The 23,225-nt window shown below is 39.7% G+C and overlaps 1 protein-coding gene across 6 annotated transcripts in view; it reads left to right on the top strand.

The window, feature by feature from the left end:
- Nucleotides 1-23,225, top strand: part of FGGY (FGGY carbohydrate kinase domain containing) — a 127,656-nt gene that overhangs the window by 40,923 nt on the left and 63,508 nt on the right. For 5 of the 6 annotated variants that reach the window (XR_013775268.1, XR_013775269.1, XM_079313723.1 and 2 more), the window contains exons 6-7: nucleotides 6,572-6,687; nucleotides 19,509-19,637. Coding sequence is in view for 4 of the 6 variants with exons in the window: in XM_079313723.1 (XP_079169849.1) it covers nucleotides 6,572-6,687; nucleotides 19,509-19,637 (245 nt within the window). In the remaining 2 variants the exon portion in view is untranslated. The remainder of the gene's footprint in view (nucleotides 1-6,571; nucleotides 6,688-19,508; nucleotides 19,638-23,225) is intronic. The other variant, XM_079313725.1, reaches the window with a different exon arrangement.

Below are 23,225 nucleotides of genomic sequence, written 5' to 3'. Positions count from 1 at the left end.
CCATATATAGTATCCAACATAAAATTTTGGAGCAACAAAAAAACCCCCAAAATCTTGTAAGGCTTTGGAAAGGTGTTATATAATCAAATGTCAGTATCTGCATTACCTTCAAGTGTGCAGCTTGTAGGTCCTGAGCTGTTCACTGACTTTTTGTGAATTGGTGTCTTCTAGCAAACTTGCACACTTACTGGGAAGAGAAATCTTTTCTACTAAATCATTTTTGTTGGAAACTGAGGAGCTATTTTCTGACACTCAATTTTCCGCATGATGAGGAAAAAGAAAACATCCAAGTAACTTTTTGAACGTTGACTTTTAAGGTTTGAGATCTGGAGTTTAATCCTATTTCACCTATGAAATATGACAAAATTGCCACTAGCCTTAGTGTGAACAAATATTGGCCTTTCATCATGCTTTGGGATCATTCTTATTTGTATTAATATTTTTATTCTCTGCAGCTTTAGTGAAGATTTCAAAGTGGGGAGAAAGCTTTCCTTTTGCTGTGATATTTAGCTCCCTTCAAAAAATCTAAATGGCAGGCTGACTACTTTTCATTATTATCAAATAGAAGTGTTACCCAGAGCATAGGAAGACTGAAGCTGGTGGATTTGCTAATGCTGATTACAGTAGTTTCCTCACTACCTTTATTGAATAGGTTTAAATCCTCAGACATGCAAAGACTGAAAGTTGAGGCCCATGAGTACAACTGGGAATGTGTCTGCTACTTGTCCCAAACAGGCTTCCCCACCTGTCTTCTTTGTTTGGCCTGTTTAATGTTTTGTTGGAAGATGAAAACCCTTTTCAGGCAAGAGTCAAATTGCACAGCTCACTAAGACAATGGGTTTGGGCAGGCAGGAATTCCATAGGCTTTGGGTCAAAGGCAATAATCATAAAAAATAATGTGTTGGAAATGTTAGGAACTTGGGGTTTGCACGGTGGGGTGGCTGGAGCAGCCCCTGACAGGTTTTGCTGTGTGTACCTGCAGCTGAAGGGGTGAAAGGAGGGGATTGCAGTCAGGGCACAGCCAGCCTCTCCCACCCTGAGCTTTGCAGCCAGAGATGGGCTGGGGGACAGCAGGGGCAGCTCCTCTGCACCACCCTGAGCTCAAAGCCCTGCCAGGACTCCTTTTAGCAAACACTCAACAGGGACAGCATCTCCTACACTTCATACATTTCATTTCTCGATGATCAGATGTCACTTTTCTTCTCCTCTTTCTTGAGAAGTATTCCCTTAGGACAAATTTTCTCTATTTCCCCCAAGCAGCCAAATACACCAAGCAGGCAGAGATGTTTTTCCTAAATGCCAGTGGTGGATGTGGATCCAACAGCCTGGTTCTGTTTCAAAGGCTATGGATTAATGGATATGGCATTACCATAACAGAGCAGAGAATAATTGCAGGTTTCCTATTGCTCTGTGATAATCTCCACTGCATTTTAAACTCTTGCAGCACCAGTGCCCAGTTCTGTTCTTGGATGCTGGCAGTATGTGTGCTAGCTATTAAATTTTTTCTGCCTGGGACATTTTTGCACAAACCACAGTCAGATCTGTGTCTGTGTTAGAGCTGTGTAAATTGCCTCCTTTTGTGAAAAGCCTTGAGACTGTGGGGGTGCAGAATTTGGGAGGACATTGGCAGCCTGGCCCAGATGTCAATATGTGATGTTCACTTGAGCAGAATCTACGCCCTGGTTTACAATTTGAATTCAAAATCTGTTTTAAATTTAAACATTGTAGAACAAAAGAAAAATCATTTGATGTTGTGACAGTCACACTCCATTGTTTCACGTCTCCTCCTTGCATTCACAACCTCATAAAGCTTTCTTAGCTTTTGATTCTTTGTAGCTTTAAAAAAGCTGCCCAGCAAAGAGTTACTTTATCCTACTGCACACTATTCCTTTTGGGATTTAACTGTACCCTATCCTTGCTTCTGTAGGATTTAGCTTTGGCACAGCCCTCAGCAGGTGCAGCTGGCTTTAGTTCAGTGATCCAATGATTGAACTGCTGCACTGTTAATGATGCCTACAAAATTAATTAAGTTCATGAGTTTAGGTTCATTTCTGAGCAGTTGGGATGAATGGAGCAGATCCTTTTGCTTGGGAATTGAGAACAAAGCTGCCATTCACCTCAGGATGCCCCAGCCAGGGGTTCTCTGCCTTTCAAGCTGGTGACTGACTCATTTTCCAGGCTAGATAATCTTGGACCAGCCCTCTGGAATGGAAGGTCATGTAGAAATACCTTATGGGGTCACTTTTCAGGAAAAAAAACCTGTTTATTTTAGTAACTTTTAATTGATAGGGCTTACCTATCAACCTATACTCATAAAAGGGATGATTTCCATGAGACAACTGCAGTTAAGGAGTGGCCTCCAGGATTATTTTCTAGCTGGTGTTGACTCAGGCAGGGCAGGATCTCTGCAGATTTGGGAATCATGTCCATGCTCGCTTTATCCCTTTTGGAGTGTGGGAGATGTATCATCAAAGTGAGAAGCTCTGGTGACTCCTGAATAATTGTGAAGAAGTTTTTTGGTGACTTTTATCTTTTTATGCCAGTAACTTAGAGCAGGCAGTAATTCCCATTTTCAATGAATGTATCTGATTTCCTTCTCTCCAAGAAGTACAACAGTGAGAGAAAATACTCAGAAAGGGCAGATAATGTGGGAAGAGCCACACAGAAACAAATTTTGATCACTTGAGTGATCACAAGTCCAGTTGCCCCAGATCCTTTTGCAGGTTATTTGCTTCCAGACAGCATTATGGGAATTACAAGTGTGTATTCACAATGTCTCTGTTTTTAATGCAGAGATTCTGGTCATGCAGGACTTCAGCACACCCAGTCAGTCCTCAGCAAGAGACATGTATGGGACTCTGAACATAATAATTTTCCTGTTGAAAATCTGTTTTAAATATAATAAAATTTTTTCCATGCATGACGGTTGGTTGGGTTTTTTTTTGTTTTTTTTGTTTTGTTTTGTTTTCAGTAGAAATATTCTAAGCAAAACTTTTTGTTCTGAACAGAGAAAGGAAATCTTTAATTTCATTGTGCTGGGAGTATGCTTGAGGAAAAGAGTGTCCAAGCTCATGGTATTTCAGTCTGGCTACACATGGCTTGTGCTATTGAGGGGTTCCATGTATGGCTCCTCAAATCCTGAGTTGGATTAGACAGTAGGGAGAGGATTCTTCCCTCTTCTCTGCATCTTTGAACCCAGCTGATCCTGGGAGTAAAGTCAGAGGAGCATTTGCTCCAACCCATCTGGTTCATCCAGCTTCAGCCAGCACAAGTCTGGTGTTTATGACCAAATAATTGAGGGAACGCTGCCAAATAGGAAAAAATGGAATATACCACGGCAGATATCAGCACTGTTTCTGTTTAATGTCTGCCCTTCATCTCATCAAACTTAGGAGTTCTGTGAAATATAAAGTTTTCTCATAGTTGAGGCTTTCTTTGTAGGTGCATTGATTTGGTTCCTCAGGTGGTTCTTTCCCACAGTGTCTTTCTGGATAAAGTTTCCCCAAGTTAAGGGTTGTGCTGTTCCATTTTCAGGGTGATTCTCTGGAGGAGAATTTCTGAGTGATTTCCTATAAAGTTAATATATAAAAAAATATAAATAAATATTATATATATATAATATACATCTATACTATTGACTTCAGCAGTGACAAGCCATGAATGAACTGTTCTCTCTGCATAGAGCTCTTTAGGGACATACAGAGTGAGCACCTCACCAGGTGAGGGGTTTGTGTTCAACCCATCCAGGTGCTTTTGAGGCATGTAGTGATGTAATTCCATCAGGGCCATCACAAAGAAATCCTTTGATTTGGACTGTTATCTGAGAGAGCAGAATGCCTTTCTGCAGTATGACACTTTCTCTTTGATATTAGGGATTTGTATGAAGCCATATTGTTCCATTAAACACCTACTTTTTGAGTGACAGCAAGAGTGGAAGAAGGAGGTTGAATCCCAGAGAAGTGTGAATGCTCAGATTGTGTTTAAAACAAGCATTTTGTGTTTAAAACAAGCATTTTTAATTTCTTGCTGAAAATGAAAACCTGTCAACATAATGTATTAGTGTTTTAACTCAGATCTGAGATTGATTCTCATACCAGAACCTTCCACTTTGAGATCTGCCAGTCAGTTCATTTGAGAAGAGTTGTCTTTCCCTGTTTGTTTTCCATACTGTGTTAAAAATTCAACCCAAACTCCTCTGTTTATCCTTGCTCTGTGAGCAGCTTGCATTTATAAATCTACAGCATGTGTTCAGTCCAGCCATATCCTGCCAGAGAGCTCAGATCTGCTGGAATTCTGTGGATTGGCAAGGGATGGTGTCTCCCCATCCCCAGTGACTCCCTGGGCCTGTGTGTGGTTGGTGTTCTCAGAGGGAGCTGCCCCTGTTTCAAACATGTTCCTAGGAGCCTTTTTCAGGGTGTGGCATTAGTTCAGAGCTTCAATCTAATTAGAAAAAGACATATTTGGTTTTGATGATAATTTGTTATGATTTGGCATTTCCCATATTTGGGAAAACTTGATGCATTGTTTTTTCACTCTTTATGTCTAAATTTTTCCTAAAGTGATGAAGTGCTTTTTATTTCAAATACCCTGTCTTTATTTTTCCTTTTAATGAGAGGTTTGAACCAATTTGGGGAAAATGTTTATTTTTTCCCAGTATTTTCTTCAGCCTAGAATTTATTTATTCACCCAGTTTTTTGTCAAAGGTCCTAATTAGATTTCTGTGTCTGGCTTTTAAATCCTTGGAAATTGGAATTCCTTATATCAACATTGTCATTGCTGTAGTTACAGGTCATGTGCTTTTTCTGTTTTCAAACCAGACACTGAATTGTGATTGTGTGGTCTTTTTTTAAACATTAAGAAGGAGAAAAAAAAAAAAGGGATGGGGGTGTTATAAGTGTTTTAAGAGCATAATCTCTGTATTTATTGACTGCATTTATTTATAGGGGTATAAATAGTTAACTAATGTCTTTTTTCCACCCAAAATATATAATGTTAATTATACTCTTGCAGCAAAGAGCAACCAACACACCTCTACAACCAGTGGGATGTGAATGACCATCACTTGTCCTCTGGTTGTAAAAACATGGTTACTCCTGTAGAACAGGATGGAAGGAAACATAAGGCATTTAAAATGCACATTTCTGTCCCAGATGAGAAAATGGGAGTTTTGAGAGTCCATGTAACCATCCCATCTTCTGCTGACTGCCACATAAGAGGATGTTACTTCTCCTTGTAACATCTTGTTTGTAAGCCCCCAAAAACATGGAATACAAGTCCCAGATAATTTTCCAGTTGTGTAGAAAGGCTCTTCCTGTTCTTATTTGGTATTACTCTGTCTGCAGTATCAGTGGCTATAAGCTCTGATTTTGATTTGCAGCTAGGAAATAAAAACATCTTCTCTGAACAAGATGAGCTTTAAGGTTCCTTCCAGCCCAACCCATTCTGTAATTAATATTTCAGTCCCTGGGTAGTTTTCTTGGACAAAAGGGAAGATTTTCTTTTACTCCAAAAAATAATTTTGAAGGGAAAAAATTTAATTTGGTTTTTGCTTATGCAAAACTGCAAGAAAAAGTCAAATGCTTTAGTAAAACTGAGTTTGCTTTGAAGATACAGGTTCAAATTGTACCATCCTAATAAAGAGAATATGTCTGTGTAAGCTCACCTTGGCTAAACATGAGTCACAAATAAACTCTCTTGTAAAACATCAAAGAAAATCCACCTCTGAGCAGAGTTTCTCTGAGAACAGTTGTGATTTTCCCCAAGATGCATCTGAGCTGTCTTGCACTTGCTGGTACTGTGGTATTCCCAGGACTACACAGAGCTGCAGTTTTCAGTGGTATTTAGCATTTTTAGTACTTTTTAGTTGACTGACTTTTCAAGCACAGTTTAATACTGATCTTTTGAGATGATTCTTAGTGTTGAGACAGAAAACAGCCTATGCAATACTAAATCAGGAATATTGTTCATACTTTGGGGAGGAATAAGGTCAGGGGTATTGATAAAAACCCTTCTGTGTGTTAGGATAGGCTTTCCTGTGAGTGTTCTTGTCCTCTGTGTGTGTTCTGCTCCTGCCTGTGCCCCGTGGTGCTGTCCTGGCCCAGCAGAGTTTAACATCAGCTTCTCAGGAATGAGACCTGTGCATCTGACCCCATCATCCAGATCTCCTGTTGGTAATTCAGTTGTAAGAGAAGTAAGACAAAGTTTTCCTCAGGACAGACTGTTTAAGCAGCCATTTAGCTGGAAGAGCAGCACTCTGAGCTGCCTGCTCCAGAGCTGTTGTGCTCCTGCCCTGCTCTCCCCAAGCACATGCACAGCCTGTTATTTGACTGATTTATGCAGTGAAGTGGCCAGACCAGGAGTTGTTTCAGCAGAGAAGAATCTTAAACACAAGGTCCTTTTAAGGTCCTCAAGATGTGCACTCCAAACAGTAACCATTTTTTTTTTTTTTTTATATGTGAGCATTCTGCTGGAGTTTTTGACCAGTGGAGAAGAGATTCTTGTTTCTAGTCACAAGCTTAAACCCAAACATGCTCATTTGCCTGACTCTGTGCCTATATTGTCTCTTTTCTAGGTCTCTCTGTACAGTAGTGTGCAAGTGGACATACACATCAGATAGAGGTTGGGATGACAGTTTCTGGAAAATGATTGGTTTGGAAGATTTGGTGAAGGATAAGTATGAAAAAATAGGTATATCAGGGTTGGGTTTTAATTTACATATATATTCATATTAATAAATATATATTCAGATTAATAAAAAGCTTTATGTGCATATATGTAAAAGATATAAATATCTAGAGATGGAGCTTTGAACAATCTGATCTAGTGGAAGCTGTCCCTGCCCATGGCAAGGGGTGGGAATGAGATGAGCTTTAAGGTCCCTCCCAACCCATTCTCTGATTCTATGAATAAAAGATATATACATATAAAAAGATACTTTGCTGTACTATTGTGAATTTCAGCAGCTTCAAATGTGTTGCTGAGATGCCCATAGGGAACAGACTTCCTAAGTGCATTTTTTACTTTGCATTGTTGTGAGAAACTGTGTTTAAATTTTTTATCTCCTGTCCTGGAAGGCCTTTCTGTACTGCTCAGTCTCAACAATAGAGGAGTAAAAAGGAGCACCAGCAATGATGACATGAAGGACACACTTGTTACAAAAAAAGCTACAATACAATAATTTATAGCTGTTACTGATAGCATGATTTGTGACCAGTACCCATCTCCCTTATAGTAATTATCTAAAAAAGTGCTACTTCTGCTTGTTGTTATCTTTATACATTTTTTTCACTCTCAGAGCCCAAGTTTAATTAGAATAGTAGCCTGTCTAATAGCAGTTCCTACAGCAGATATTCATTAAAAGTCCATAACGTTAATATACCAGAAAATTTCCAGGATAACTTTATTAGACTTTCCCTGTTAAGTTAATGGACTTTTAATGGATGTCCTAAGCAGACATGTCATTAACAAGAATATTACCAGACATGAATTAAAATATGCTCATTCATCAAAGTTAATTATCTGAAATTTCCTTTGATTTTTTTTTTTTTTAATGTTGAGCACTTTGAACAAGTTTCTACAGCAGTTTAAATGCAGCAACATGAAATGGAGATAATGGAGGAAGGATTGTAGTGAAAAGAAATGCAATGAAATCTATAAACTTTTCTGATCATCACATAATCTGCTATCAATCATTTTTGGGTTATCAGAAAATAGTACTTGAAAGCTTCCTTGAATAGATTTCAGCTTTTCCCCTGCAAAGGAAACTACTTATGCAAAGGTACAAAATCTACCAGGAGAATGAGGCTTTCAGCTTCCTGAGGTTTTGGGTTGAATACAGTTCTTAAAACATCTGTCACATGTGGCTTTTAGCAAATCTTCAACAAGTTAAAATAAGACTTGCAATAAATACAGGTTTTTACCAGCAAAAATTGAACAAGTTGCCAGCTAGTGGTCTCATGGAAGGGTATTTTAAAAATAAATTATTTATGAAGTGTAAGCTAAGGCTTGAATACAATATTTATGCAATGCACTTCAAGGACAGTGCAAAGCAATTTGCCATTTTAAGTAACAACATGCACGTTTTAGATGATAAAGTAACCATTAATAAAAGGGGCCTTTTGTTGTGATAGGAGCCTCATAACACTGGCCTATATATGGCTGAACATTCATTAAGAGAGAAATCATCAATTCCCAGTATCAGGCTTCCATGCTTGTTAAAACACAAGGTTTACAAAATAAATCAGTAAGTTATCTTCTGTTGATATGTTTCTTGCAAGGCAAAAGTGTTTCTTGTGAGTTACTGGTGCAAGTGTCTAGTTCTATTGAAAACTGTGGGATTTTTTTTTTTTTTTAAGAAATGGACCATAGAAGAGTCTTCTGTGAGCAAGAGAGTGTCTTGGCTGGAGTTGGGGAAGCAGTCTGACCTCCAAAACTGCACCAAACTTTAAGCCAGAACTTGTAGCTTGTGCTCACCTTGAGAAATCCTTTGGTTTTCAGCTTCTGGGGCTGATTCCCTCAGGTGAATCCACAGCATAAGACAATTTCTATTTGCATAATAATGCTGAAACCTGGCCCTAGGGAGAATATGAGCTTATTTCCCTGACCATTTGTCTAACCTTGCCTTTTTAAAAAGGAAGGTGTTGTTTGTGTTATATTTAGCAGTGTGATAACATCACAAGAAGCAGGAGAGTGTCCTTCATTCCTGTGTCTGTGCAGAGGGAGCTCAGAGCTCACTGCACCAGTGAGAACCCAGCAGCCAGCACTCCATTCCTTGGGTTTCTCTCCTACCCTGCACTGCTTGGAGTCTCTTGGAAAGGTGCAGCTTCAGAAGGAGTCAAAACAAAGCACTTCACCCTGCCCAGGAGCTGCTCCATGCTGGTGTATCCTGGGGAAATGCTTTGCTTTCTGCCACCTTTAAATCTTAGCAGTGTCCTTGTGTGTGGGGGAATGGAAATGGGAGCAGTGCTCCAATTAAGAGCTGGGGGCTTTGCTTGTTTGAATGTGTTCAGTGTGTTGGACTTGAGCACTCTGAATCAGCTCAGCTTTCCTCAAATTAATCAGGATGGTGATACCCAGCCACTGAGCAAACTGCAGCTGGAATTGTCCTGGGTGGTGGGAGATTCCTTCCCACACATCCATGGTGTCAGCATTGCTGGGGAGGCACCATCCCTGCCAGGGATGCCCCAAAACCACCTCAGGATCACACCTTGCACCAGCTCAGCTCCAGCTGCATTTACAGCAGGGGAACAGCCCACAGGGGAACAGCCCCAGCTGCTGCAAGTACATCCCATTATCCCAAGGGAATATCCACTCCCTGGACAGTGTGTGCTTCCAGCAGGAACATCAGAGCTGCCCTGGCTGACAGGCAAGGATGGGAAGCAGGGCACTGAGCTGCCCTGCAGATAAAGGAGCTCAAACTTGTCAGATAACCCAGGCAGGAGGAGGTTGAAGGGAGGGTTGTACATGCTCAAAACCTCTTCCTGAAATGAAAACAAAACCAAAAACCTGACAGGGCTGAAGTAATTCTGGTGGAATTTCCTCTTCTGTTCTCAAGCTACTCTAAGTTGCTGTCTGGCTGCTCAAGGTTTGCTTAGCTCAAAGGCAGGGATATATTTTAGTGCCTGCACATTCCCCTTGTAAAGAGAGATAATGGCCTTTTTCTCATGTATCTCTCCTAAAAGATAACAAGATTCTGAATCATCATTTCTTTTAACCAAAGCAAAATGTCACAAGATAAAATTAGCAAAATTTTCTGGCTGTAACAAAAATAAATACAAAGTTTGCCAGTTTGAAATATGCAGAAAAGCTATGTTTGTTTTGTTGTTTGTTTTTTTTTTCCCAATCTCTACTGAAATCATTATTGTTTCCAATCAGAGGGAACCAAAGATAAATAGCTACAAATAGATTTTTTATTTTTTCATTTGGAAATAGATTTAACTTTCATGCCAATGGAAATACTTTTGAAGTTACCTGAGAACAACTTCTTTAATGCATATATTTCTTTATTCTGGTAAATACACTTTAAAGCATCACTTTTAAAACTTCTTGCCCTTTAAAAAATATATTTACTGTAATCAGAGTGCTGTGGTTCCAGGGAGTACACTCCTCTTGGTTTCAGTTTAACTTAACACATGACCTTGTTGATAAGGGAGACCCTCACATCTGACCTTTAGGATCTTCCACAAACCTTTCCCATATCAGGGTGTGGGTTCACATCTGAAAACTCCCAGGCCTTTGACATTTTCTGTTTCTCAGAGCAGACTAACCTTTCAGGGAATCCACATAAGTTATTTGTGGTCCCTTCTGTACATCATGAATTTACTGATCAGGCTTGTGAAGGTAAAGAGTCTTATCTGGAGACACTGAACAATTTATTGATCCCATGAATTTGCTCACCAAGAGAGTGGAAGATGACTGGTATTCAAACCACTGTGAAAGTGTTGTGTACTAGAGGCATTAGCATTTATCTGCTGTGGTAAGAGCACATGATGAGTATCTCTTTGTGGTATTATAAAACCTAGAAAGATATTAACAATTCCGTTAAAATTTCATGTACTATAGAGCTCCTAGGGCACTGGAGCATACATTCCATTTGGAGAAAAATGCCTGATAAATTTTCACCACAGCCTTCTACTTCAGGGCCTACTTAAGGGACCAAATAATGATTTTTTTATTGAATAGTAATATTTCATACCAGGTCTTTTTTGGGTGGCTTTGTGTGAGAGAGCATTGTGAGTACTACAGAATAGGTTCTACTGTTCTTACAGGTTTTACAGCTTTTGTAAAGGGCAGTTTGTCACCTTCTTTCATCTGTGCTGGAGCAGCAAACTGATATTAATGAAATTGCTGGAGTTTTGCTTAATTTGCTTTAGAGTACAACTGGAAGAATTCTTTCATTTTTGATTTTGGGGATGATGGTGGCATAAACCAGCCTGTTCTCCTCATACATCTCTTTACTTAAATCCTATTCTGGATTTTTCCCACTTTCTAGAAGAATGTTTTCCATTTTCCACAAATTGCCCCTATCTTCCTATCTTCCCTCAGGAGGATTTCTACTTTTTTTTTTTTTTTTTTTTTTTTTTTTTTTTTTTTTTTTTTTTTTTTTTTTAACTATGTTTTCAATTAAGAAGAGTTTGACTTTAAAGTGCATTTCTGGTTAGTGGCCTTTACTCCAGTCCATCACTCTCCCTGCTCCAGCATTCTGCCTGTGCTTTAATGTATAGCCCCACCACTTTGCAACCCAATTTTTAACTTTCTGCTTAATTCCAGGACTTTGGGGACTGCAGGCTTGATGTTTTTATGGGCCTGGGTACTTGCATATGCCATTTTTCAGAGTCCTGAAAAGATGGATCTGTACAACTGGAAGGCTGGATGTTCTTTTCTATTGCTGTTTCATTTGAAGTACTTATTAATAAATTGATAGTACAGAAAACCTGTTTTTATATCAATAATTACATTCCTGAATGTGCCACTGAATCCTTCCACATACAAAGCTAATAATGGCATTGAATATCTTCCAATAGAGTCTGCAAAGGTTCTCTGTTTTGTCAGTAGTCAGCTCTAAGACTTGGATGTTCTCTTAATTTATTGACATTAAGGCTGAACGTGGGAGATTCAGTGCAGGGTGGGAGATTATGGTCAATATTAACTCAATGCTACAGCAGCTGTGGAGGGAATGGTCAATCCATTCATTCTGCCACTTTTCCCTGTCTCTTCCATCCCTTTGATGCCAAATGCTCTGGAGCATAAGGGGGATTTCCTTGAAGGCTGAGAGAAAGGGATGATGATTTTTATTTTTTTTTCAGGTCAGCTTGTAGCTGGATTTCAGCAACAAGCTTTAAACACTGTACTTTGCAAATGGTAAAGAATAATAAGTGAAGGGATTTTCTGGTATGGGATGCCTTTATGTGTCTTTCCCTGGTCTTTTGCTATCCCAAATAAATTACAACATGCTGCAATTTCAAACAAAATTAAAAGGATGAATCAGAGGATATTTACACTTACATGCTGTCAAAATCCATGGAATTTACAAGTGAATAGTGTTCCAAATATGCTAACATTTTTCTGGCTTCCTGTCATTTGAGTCTGTCCAAGAGCTGTAGCAACTGCAAAGGAGCTAAAGCTGGCACAGTGCAAAGAGGTTTTTGGGTGTCTCCTTCCTGAGAACTCGAGGCATTATTTTGTAATACATGATTCAGCAGGAAGAAGTTGGGCTTTTCCTCAGAAAAGCTCCACACTCCTGTGATTTCTGTTTTATTTTATACTTTTTCCATCTTGAGATCACTGAGTCACACCAATCCTTTGGATTAGAAGGGATACCTTGAAATTATCAGAGCAGAATCACCTACAGAAGGTTGTTCAGGGCTGTGTCCTGTTGAGTTTTAAGAATTTCCAAAGGTGAAGATTCCAAAATCTGCCTGGGCAACCTGTTCCACTCTCCTGACCACTTCTCCCCAGTAAAAACATTTTTAAAAATTTGGTTTAAATGTAATTCCCTGTATTTCAGTTTATTCTTGTCACATTTGTAGTGTCACACTGAGAAAAGTCTCTCCCTGATCTTTACTCCCTCCCTCCCATCAGATATTGATAAACTCATGGATAAAATCTTTCCCCTTCATCTCCAGGCCTTCTCCTTGCTGTCTTATCTGAGATACTCTTCCCCTTTCCAAAAAAATGTTCTTGACCAGGCTGAGCTGAACTCATCTGGCTCAGGTTTCTCCAGGATGTTTCCTGGGTGACATTTTCCATTCCTCTTCCACCAGGACAGGGACCATCCTTCACCTCAGCCTGAGTCCTGCTGGCAGGTGGTTCCTTCCCACTTCTCTCTGCTCTTACAAGTGTGCTGTCCCTCCATCCTTCATACTTTAGAAAACTCTTGTAAAAGTTTAGATCTTCTAAAAAAATAGTAATAAAGAAATATTCCACTATGCACTCATAGAGTTCTGGTCTCAGTCTCTGCCTGCCTGGGGAATCATTTTGCTTCTACTCTGGCAAAATGGGGACTTGGAAACTTTCTAGTATGAAAACTAGGAGCTTTTTAATTGAATTTCTGATTTTAAATTTCATAGAAGCTTTGAGTAGACTTGGGCCTGTTGTAATTGCTCAGTTTTTAAATTTCTGAGATATCCTCCTTCCTTATTTTTCATACTGTTCTAAAAAAAGAAAGAAAAGAAAGACATTTCTCAGAATAGTTCTGGGTCATTCCTTCTTTTTACCTGACTCTTCCTTTCCCTGGTTTCAATTTGTTATTCATCTTCTTTTTTTTTGGCTTCAGCCTCCTGCTGAGATAACTTTTAAAACAGTGCTGTCTGCTTTATGAGTCAGGACTCACAAAATCAGAAGGACTATTTCAAACAATTTGCTGACTTCCTCCAAGTCAGAGGCTGTTGGACTCCTTAAAATTAATGTTTAAGTAGTTTAAAGTGTATCTTAGAACTAATCTTGATTTTATAATTTCCTGTGATGGAGAGCCCACTTCAGACTGAAAGGTTGTTGATTGTTACTTGCTGTCATGTCTCAAAATTAATGAATTAATTAAAGAACACACTTGATTTTCATCTGATTTAACTTCCTACTCCTGCCTGGCAGACCATAGGGACACGCTTGACCTGCACAAACTCAAATTTCCTATGATCAAGGAAAACTCTGAGTTTGTCCCCCCAAAAACCTTTGGGTGAAGTGTCATACTTCTCAACCCTTGTAACTATTTTCCTGGCTCATTTCTGAACGTTTTTAGTTTACAGTGCATCAGTATCTTCTTAGTATGGATATTAAAACTGGATACTGTGTGAATGTGGTGGGGAATAAACTTGGCTGAAAGATTTAAAAGTGTCCTTTCAGTAACTGATGAGATTATTTTTGATCTGGCATTTAATTCAGTTCTGAAAAAGTGGTAATTATTTATTCTAAGAGGCATTGTTATCATGTGAGTTATTAAAAAACATCCAGTAAAAAAAAATCTGTTAAATAATAATCCATTATTAATACAAGCTAAATTGCCTTTACAGTCTTAGGAATGGACTGTAGCAGGGCACAGCAACTCTGAAAGCAGAGTGATTGTCCTGCCATCTGCACTGATTTTTGTATGTAGAGAGACTCTGAGGAATATTCTGCTGTACAGACAGACAGAAATATTAATTACCAGCCTAGCAAAATTATTGTTTGCAAGTGAAAACTTGAGCTCAGGTAGCTGAATTTGGATGTAAATGCATTCCCTGTGATTATTTAGAAAGACATCAAGATACTGCATTCTGTACCTTTATAAGACATCAAATATCTGTGTTTTATACCAAGATGCAGCTCAGCAGAGAGCAGTGAACCACACATGGCAGGACACATTCATTCTGCACAGTTTCACTGCAGTCTAGCAAAGAAAACCCACTCCCAGCCATCTTAACATGCCAGTTGACCCAGAGATGCAGAATTTCTTTTTCCTTTTGACCTTTCCCCAGGAAAGTTAGTAATCTACCCATGGAGTAGCTCTCATTCCTTGGGCCAAGCAGTCTTTGTTGAAGGAGGCATCTCTGGTTTGCTGACCAATTTGCTGCTCAGCTTAATGAACCAGGATCTGCCTGATTTGATTTTGCCAGTGTTTAGCAGCCTAATACATCTGCCTGAAGTATTTACACATTAGGTAGTGGAGATGCAGTTCAGCCAAAGGCTCTCTGGGAGAGTGGGATGGAAAGGCCCCAAATTAGATTTGCCTCAAGCTACTGTGGCAGCCTGTGTAGACAGAGATGAATTTTGAAGAAAGCCAAAGAGATTTTGTTTAACCATTTGCCTCACTTTTAAATAAGTTGGCATATAATATCACAATTTGTTTTGGTTTTCCTCAGTGAAAATTCTAAAGTCCTTAACTGCTGGCCAGGAAGTTTTATGGAGGTTATTTGGAGGTTAAAAAAAAGCCCCAAATCTCACTGTTCCTAACATCTTCTAACCACCATGCATTTAGTACTAAGAAAAAATTAGCATTACAATTTTACAGTCAGCATCATTATTCTGCTTCCTTCTGATCTTAGTGCTATTTTGGCTACTCAGCTGGGGTAAAAATTGTAGAAAAATTAGCCATACACATCTCAGTTAAATGTGACTATTGTCTGTAATTGAGAGGGATATTTGATAATGTGTAGTACATAAGATAGGGTTGGGACAATGTGTGTTATTTATTGAGATTCCTTGCATACCCCAGACTTTTGGCATTGTGAGAATTATTACGAAACACAAAAAATTGAGATTATCTACATGCTTTGTAATAAATAAGAAGGGGGGAAATCCCTTACATGTCTTATTACATTTGGATGGACAGTGCTTTTTTTTACTAAGGTCCTGTTTCCTCTGATGCTTGTTTAGCATCTGTTTTGTTTAATGAGATAACTTCTTCAGTGCACGTTCTCTATCACTTATTTAACAGGGTATCTGTTTTCTGTGTTGTCTTTTAAATCAGAAAGCAGTTTAATTGTACAGTTTGGGTGGAGCTGTGAAATGGGGACAGGATGTACCCTTGGGTTGTGTTTCTTTCTGAGGCTGCTCACATTTCGGCAAATATCCAAATTCAGGTTTGTTTGGGTCTCAGGGAAGGGAAATCTCCTTTGAATTTTCTTCCCTTCATATTTTTATGCACTTACACAACTAAATACACAAAGTGCAGCCCCGTTTTGCAAGATAAATGAGAAGCTGTGCTGGAGTCAGCTGTGCCCTGGCTGCTCTCAGCTTTGTTGTTTGAAAAATATCTCATTCTGTTAAATATTAGTGGGCCAATACAGTGAATTTGGATCACTAAAGCTGACTGAAGATGCATTATCTGCCTCGTGTGTTGTGTCTGGTAAATAGCTGGTTCCTGTGGGAAGCACCTAAAAAGGTAGAGGGTCTTTGGTAGCACATAAATTCTTTAAACAAAGCTTGATCACACCAAATTCTAACATCAGTCTTCGAAAAAGGATAAAAGAGAAGGAAGAGATTCAGACAGCTTTTTCCTTTTGTAAACTTGCTGCTTTATAGGGGAAAAAATAGCTGGAAATAGCCTGTCTGTCCCAAATGAAAGGTTGTGGATTAAGGCACTGCATTAGTGAAACAGCTGCACCAATGTGAAACAGAAAGTCCTCCAGCTTCAGCCATTATGGGTTTGTTTGGTTAGCTCTAATTTTGGAAGTCATTATAGCAAAGGTAAATGACTTGCACAGGAGACTACTGTAAACAAAAGACTCCATACATTTACTTTGGCAGGAGCCTTGAGGAGTCTCGGGCCTTTCAGTGCCTCCTTTATGCAGCTCCTGTCCTGCTCTCACTGTGAGCCTGTGTGCAGGCAGCTCTCCTTTCCTCCTTCCCTCCTTCCCTCCTTCCCTCCTTCTCTCCTTCCCTCCTTCCCTCCTTCTCTCCTTCCCTCCTTTCCCCCTTCTCTCCTTCCCTCCTTCCCTCCTTCTCTCCTTTCCCCCTTCTCTCCTTCCTTCCTTCCCTCCTTCCCTCCTTCCCTCCTTCCCTCCTTCCCTGCCTCCCTCCCTGCCCTCTGACAGCTTCTTTCCCCCTGACAGGTTGGAGTTAAGGGTGGCAGCACCTGCTGTTGAATTGCTGGTGTGTACTGTAGAACACCTTTATGTTCAGAGGAGCTGCCCCTGGGTTTCTAAAGCTGCTCTGTTTTGCTCAAGTAAGAATCTTCTCCTCCCAGTCTAGTACTGGAATACAGTTTGTGTCAAAAATTTCACATTTAATTCTGTCTCCTTATTGGTTGCTTTTTGTGTTTTCTTATTTGGTCATTTAATAGCTTTACACTTACAGATTCTAAGCATGCTGATGCTTAGCTGAGATTTCTAGTTTTTTTGGTGAAGATGGAACTATGAGAATAATAATTCCCTTCCCAGCTCTGTGCCCATGTGCTTGAGTGAAAGCTCTGTCTGTTCCACATTTGTGTAGGGGAGGAGGCAAACTCCTGATGACAGAAAAGGTGCCCATGCAGAGCCTGCTCCTTCCCTTCCACAAAGCTCCTTGGGGACATCTCCAATGGGCCTGGCAGAGCTTTCCTTGATCTGTAGGGCTGGGAGGGTGAAGGAGAGTGGCAGAGTGAGAATCCTCTCCTTGTGCACTCAGTTTCTCTGTCCTGTGACAAGAACTCCCCTCTGCAATCCCTGCCATGGGTGACTTCTGACTGCTCTGCCTTCCCAGGTGTTGGGAAGTGCTCTCAGTCAAGGAATATTTGTTCAGGAATACTTTAATTTCTACAATGCATGGGGCAGACTACTGTTAATTATTTTATTTAAAATGCAAGCTGATTATGCTGCCTTTCCAGATGACAAGAAGCCCATCCCTACATGTCCTCACACATTTTATGGCCATGCTGCTAGTCATTCTGATAAATAACAGTACCAAAAGAATTATATAGTCATTTTCTTGTGCTGCTGTAGAGGAGAGGATTATCTTTATCTCTGAAATTGTTCCCTTAGTGCTTATTAACTAGAAATGCAGTAATTGAGAAGCTGGTAGGAAAAGATTTTGTCTGGTAGTAGCCCTGATCTCTAAAATGGAGTATAACTACATAATAATTACACAACTGAAATGTTTGACTGGTATGACTGATATAAACTAGCCAACCATGGAATGGCATGCCAGAAAAGAAGTTTGATTTCAGATTAATTTAATCTCATGCTGTATATACACTGTGGTTGTGCTTTCAGATCAAGCAACTGATTCTGAAGAAAAAAATGTGGGTTTAGCTGCATGAACTCTTTTGAACTTCCTTCTACCTGCAGGGTCTTTGAATGTCAGGAGAGACAGACAGCTTTGTATTTTTTCTCCAATGTCTTAAAAAGTCAGAAATGTTAATACAAAAATCTCTTAAAGAAGAGCATCCAGATTATTGGGGAAAACTGCAGAAGATACATCTCTTGAAAAAGCCAGGACAGTGTTTTGAATTTACAAAAAGTAACTAATTAAGTGCAGAAATAATATAATACAGAATTTTTCCTGTGGGGAGGTGACTTAATGTCCTCATATCCTTCTGTATAAAGCTTAATGATGAGGTTTGCTTACTGCCTCCAATATTGAGTATAAACCCAATTTCATGTGCAGCAGTTTTGGCTACACAGATTTGTTTTAAATTTCCAGTGTAAGGTTCAGCCTGGAATTTCAGGGGCAGTGATGTGTGGCTGTCAATAGAACAGAAACTCTTGGAGAAATGAGCAGCTGTGAAGTTGTGTGTGCTGATCCTGAAATGCTCCATACACTGCATCCATCAGGAAGTGAGCAGAAGGAGAATGTAGCTTCTAAAAATTAAGAACCAACATAACTTACAGCAAAGATCTAAGTGATATTTAAAATTGAAGACCTGTGAATTTAATATCATAACCTTTTCCTCAAACAGTAAGGTTGTATAACTGCATTTTTAGAAATTTATGCTCATGGAAATTACTGTATTCCTGATATTTTATGATATGCTGTTCCTCTCAATTAATGTCTATTGTGGAGGATGTTTTATGTCCTTTCTACATACCAGAACATACTTCAGGTGTAACATTCTCAATAAAATTGACTGTGAAAATAGCATTTTTCTTATTTTAAAGTGGAGTTTTGCCAACTCTGCCCAGATTTGTTGAATTTAATAAAACTCCAAGTAGATACTAAAAACCCTGGCATTGGCAGGGAGGTCTGTAGGAATTCCCACTGAGCTTGCTGCCTCTTCCCCCAAAACCTTTGGGTAAATATGGAAGTGTGTGCAGTTCCAGAGCTCAGTCTCAGTGCTCCAGCTGTGGGAGGAGGCTCTCAGGAGTGTCCCTAAGTTCTGGTACTTGAAATAATCTTATTTGTTCTTCTAAGCCCAGGCAAAACTGGGTGTGTGTTATGGCAGGACCTGCCCCTGGACTCCCTGTGACAGGGCAGGGTTGTGTTCTTGTTTTCTTCATATTACACAGGCCAGAGAAGGCTCAGAAAGGGATTATTTAAGTCTGTGAGGAAATACAGCTGCAACTAGAGGAATTTGCTGTTTAAGCCAGTTTCTTTTTCAGAGTTTCTGTTGCTATAGCCACCTAATTCCTAGTAGAACTGCTGGAAAGGATGAAAATAGGGGGAAAAAAATTGGCCTGTTCCTTGTGCATTCCTTGTGCAACAGGTGCAGTGTTCATTTGTGAGCATGGACTGAGCTGAATCTCCTTCCCTGCCCAGACAATGCCTGCAGGCAGCACCTTCCACAAGAACCTGGGATTTCTGCATTTCATATCTCCTGGAGAGATGCCAAGCAGAATTTAATTGCTTGTGGTGAAATCTTTCTCTGTGGCTAGATAGGATATTGAATGCTTTTGAACTTCTGAATTGCCATGGGACAGCCTGATCTGGCATGGTTGTGTTTAATCTGCAGACAGATAATGAAAGATACTTCATCACACAGAGTTCTTTGATGCACTGCTTTGTTTTATAGATAGGAGGCTTAACTGGAGGGAGAGGAAGGGAACTCTTGCAATGACACACACATTTGTTTTTCTGTTTGGTGAATTGACAGGTGTTTGGTTTGTCTTGTGTCTGCCCAGGAAACCACGTCCTGTCTCCTGGAGAGGCTGTTGGGGAAGGTCTGACCCCGGGTGCTGCTCAAGATCTGGGACTCCCCGAAGGGATTGCAGTGGCAGCATCTCTCATTGATGCACATGCTGGAGGACTAGGTACTCTCTGATGGATTTACTGTTCTTGGAGACAGGAATTGTTTGAATTTATTTCAGAAAGCCGTTTTTGTCACAGATTGGTTTTATCCTGCCATTTGCTCTGATGCTATTCGTAGAAAAAGCCCCAAATCATCACAATAACTACTAGTACTGCAAATCTGTTTCTAGGGAGGGGAGGTATCACTGTTACAGGTTTTTTCAGCTGGATTTGCAAATTGTTTGTTAATTTCTGCCAGGCTGAAAGTTTGCATCTTCTCTTGCTCAAAACTTTGAGGATAGGCAAGAAAAAAACCAAAAAACAGCATCAACCATTCTGAGGGAGAAGCCTTATGTTGGAGGCTTGTTCATAGTTAGGATTCTTACTAGTTTTAGATCTGATTCATGATTAAAAGCTTTAAGGTCTGATGCTTTGACTTGTTTTCCTTTCCAGCACAATATTCTGATGTTCAGCCCTGGTTCATTTTTTCTGAAATACGTTTGATGAAGCCCAACAAGTTCATTTTCTCCCTATGCTGTTTGGCCTTATCCAAATACAGGCAATAACAAAGATATTCAGTGTAACTTTTTCAGCAGGAAATTGAGGGTTTTTTCGTTTGCTGGTTTAGAAAACAGTCTTACCTCAGGAAGTTTCAGTGTTATTTAAACAGTACTCTTTAATATAAATCTGTTGCTCATCAGAGGATTTTTTTCTAGATCTAACTGAAACATGGTTAGGTGCTAAACTACCAGTTTTGTTTTATGCTGTTTTAAATCTCATTTGTCCTTCTAGAAACTTTTAGTGGTTAGAACATTTTAGTGGTTAAATCCCTTTGCTTTTGCTTTTGGTGAGAATAAGTAATCATGGAGATTGCTTTTCTTTCTACCTGGAAAGGATTAGATGTAGATCTGTCTGCAAAAAGGAAGACTGAGCTTCAGTGTCATATTTGTAGGTGTGTTGTGACTGACTTAAAGATATGTCAGTATCCTAATTGCATAAAAATGTGTTTAGAACTGTGTGCCCTGGCAATTCTGTGTTCTTGGAAAAGAACATAGTAATAATCTGACCTGAAAGAATGAACTTGCTGCAAAACTGAGTTGGGACAGAGTGTGAGGGTGGCAGTGGAAGGTCCTTGTTTAATTGGCATCATTATGGATCTAGAGCACAAAAAGTTTGCCCATCTTTTTCATGTGCTAAAATAAATCAGCTGAATTTTAAAAAGAATAGAGAGCAACTGTGTGTTCCTTGATACAGACTTTTGCAAAGAAACTCTGACATCAGAAACACTCAGCTACTGGAATCCCTCAGGAAAGGGCTTCAGTGGACAGACAGTCTGCTAATCTGAATATGTTTTCCCAGATGGCACCACAAACACCAGCAGCCTCCTGAAATGATTGTCAGGAGGAGAAAAACTAAACACAGGTTGTTGTTAGAGAAAGGGAGGCATTACAGAGGGAAGAGTTGGGAAGAGTAGGAAAACCTACATGATAATCACGCCATAGCTCAGTGCAGTCTGGGACAGGAGGAGGATTTACAGTGGAACTCATCCTTCTTGAATCCAAGAAGGGTAATAAATGTATTGGAAATGGTGTGGAAACTTAGTAAAAAGGACAGCAAAAAAGAAAAATTTTGAAAGCAAAAGTGAGCAAAAGGAGAATTAAAGAGTGAAGATATATGTAAAGAAAATATCCTGCAGGCTAAACCAGAGTGACATGGTGAGCATCTTGTTTTCAGTGTCAGTAACTTTTGATGCAGTTCAGATCTGCTTTGGGCTGGATGTGAAGTGTGGTTTGGCTGAGCAGGATCCTGAAGTTTATGAAGGCTTCAAAGCTTTGAGTACAAGAAGGTAAAGAATTGTTTAGTGTATATGCCTGAGGAGGTTATGTGTGACTCCTGAATCAGTCCATCTGATACCTCTTATGGAAAAATGAGGATCTAAGAGCCAAGAAGTTATATCTGGCATTTTGACCTACTGTACTAATTTCAGAGAGTGTACAGATAAAACTATGAGGATGGGAGGCCAGGATTGTGGGACTGGCCTCATAAAAATACTGTTTACATTGCACCTTTTCAAAAGGCATCAGCATTGTTTCAACAAAAGTAGATGATTTATGGTGCAGTGTCTAAAATACCATGACACTGTGGAAGAGAACCAGAAGCACACATTGCTAAGCACTGCTTGCCTTCCTAAAAATCTCTCCTCTATTCTGTGTGGTGCACAGACTTCTTGTTCTCAGCCTCTGCTTTTGATTCTGCCTCAGACTATGAAAAATTCCACCTAAGCTAAAGGTGAAAGTGACTTATAACAGCAATTATATAACTTTTAGCCAGTATTCCTGACTTTAATTCATCACAAATATGAAGAGTCTAACAATTCTAAAGACTGGTGATGCCACTGACTAAAATTCCAAAAAGTGCCATAATTCCTGTTTTGCAGAATGCATATTTTCTTAGCAATTAAAAAGATGTTTTCAGTTTTATATTGTTTATGAAAATACATTTGCAGCATATGCTGACTATTTATTTTAATAGATTTCTTCCCTCTCAAGTGTGAACAGTATTTTTAACTCAAGAAATTCTAATACACTCTTGATTAGTACAGGAATTTGCCTAGTAGACAACCCTATCCAAAATTCCTCATGTACATTCATCATGTTGGAGCAGTGAAAAAATCAAGCATGAAGTAGAAGCCTTACTTTTAGCTTTTTGTTGTTCCTAACTCTCTTTATGACAGCTGTGCCACTTCATAGTTACAAGTCTGTTTAGTTAAAGGGACATGAGGCTGGATTTTTTTAAGACTTTAAAATTTTAGCCCTTAGTTTTCTGATTGTTTAGATGACTTCCAACCATGGTAATACCAGGATAACCATGGTGATCCCAGTAAGACAAACCCCGCCAGACTGATTTGATAACAGAACATTGCAGTGGAGATCTAAACAAGAAGATGTTAATGAAATGTAGGATATGAACCAGCCCTAACACTTGGCATCTTTCATAATGTCCAGCAAATGTTTTTCCTGATCCTCCTAAAGGGAGGGGAAGAGGATTTTTTTGTATCAGTATTGACATACTGGTCTCCAAATTGAGCTTGGAGATGCAAATGCAGTCTGGTGACCAGTTTGCCAGCTGAAAAGTGTTTAAGAAAAAAAAGGAAAAACAAGTTTGATGTGAAAATGTTTCTTGTTGGCTGCTGCATTTTGCTGGGTGCAGCACGTGGTGCCAGGATGCAGCCTGGGAGAGGAGGAGGAGAGGGCAGATTCCCTCTGTAGCCTCCCCTGAAGTGAATCAGGCAGGATGGGATGTTCTGAGGCTCCTCCCTGGCATCTCCTGGGTGTATTTCCTGCTGCTGCTGATTTTGTGCTCCATCCTGTGCTGTCCTGCACAGCTCCTCAGAGCCAAGCTCAGGTCCTCCAAGGGGAGGAATAATCTGCCTTTAGATGGTTCTGACATGGACAGAACAGCAGCAGCAAAGACAACAAAGCTGGCAGCCTTCCAGTCTCCTGCCAAGTTACCCCTTTCTCCAACTCATCCCCTGACAAAACACATCATCCAGGATGTTCATGATAAACTGTGAACAAATAAACACATCTGCAGCCTGCCAGTACAGCAGG

Source organism: Erithacus rubecula (genome assembly GCF_903797595.1).
Source record: "Erithacus rubecula genome assembly, chromosome: 10".
NCBI classification, from domain to species: domain Eukaryota; kingdom Metazoa; phylum Chordata; class Aves; order Passeriformes; family Muscicapidae; genus Erithacus; species Erithacus rubecula.
Note: the sequence above shows the minus strand (reverse complement) of the source record. Positions and strands in the feature narration are given on the sequence as shown.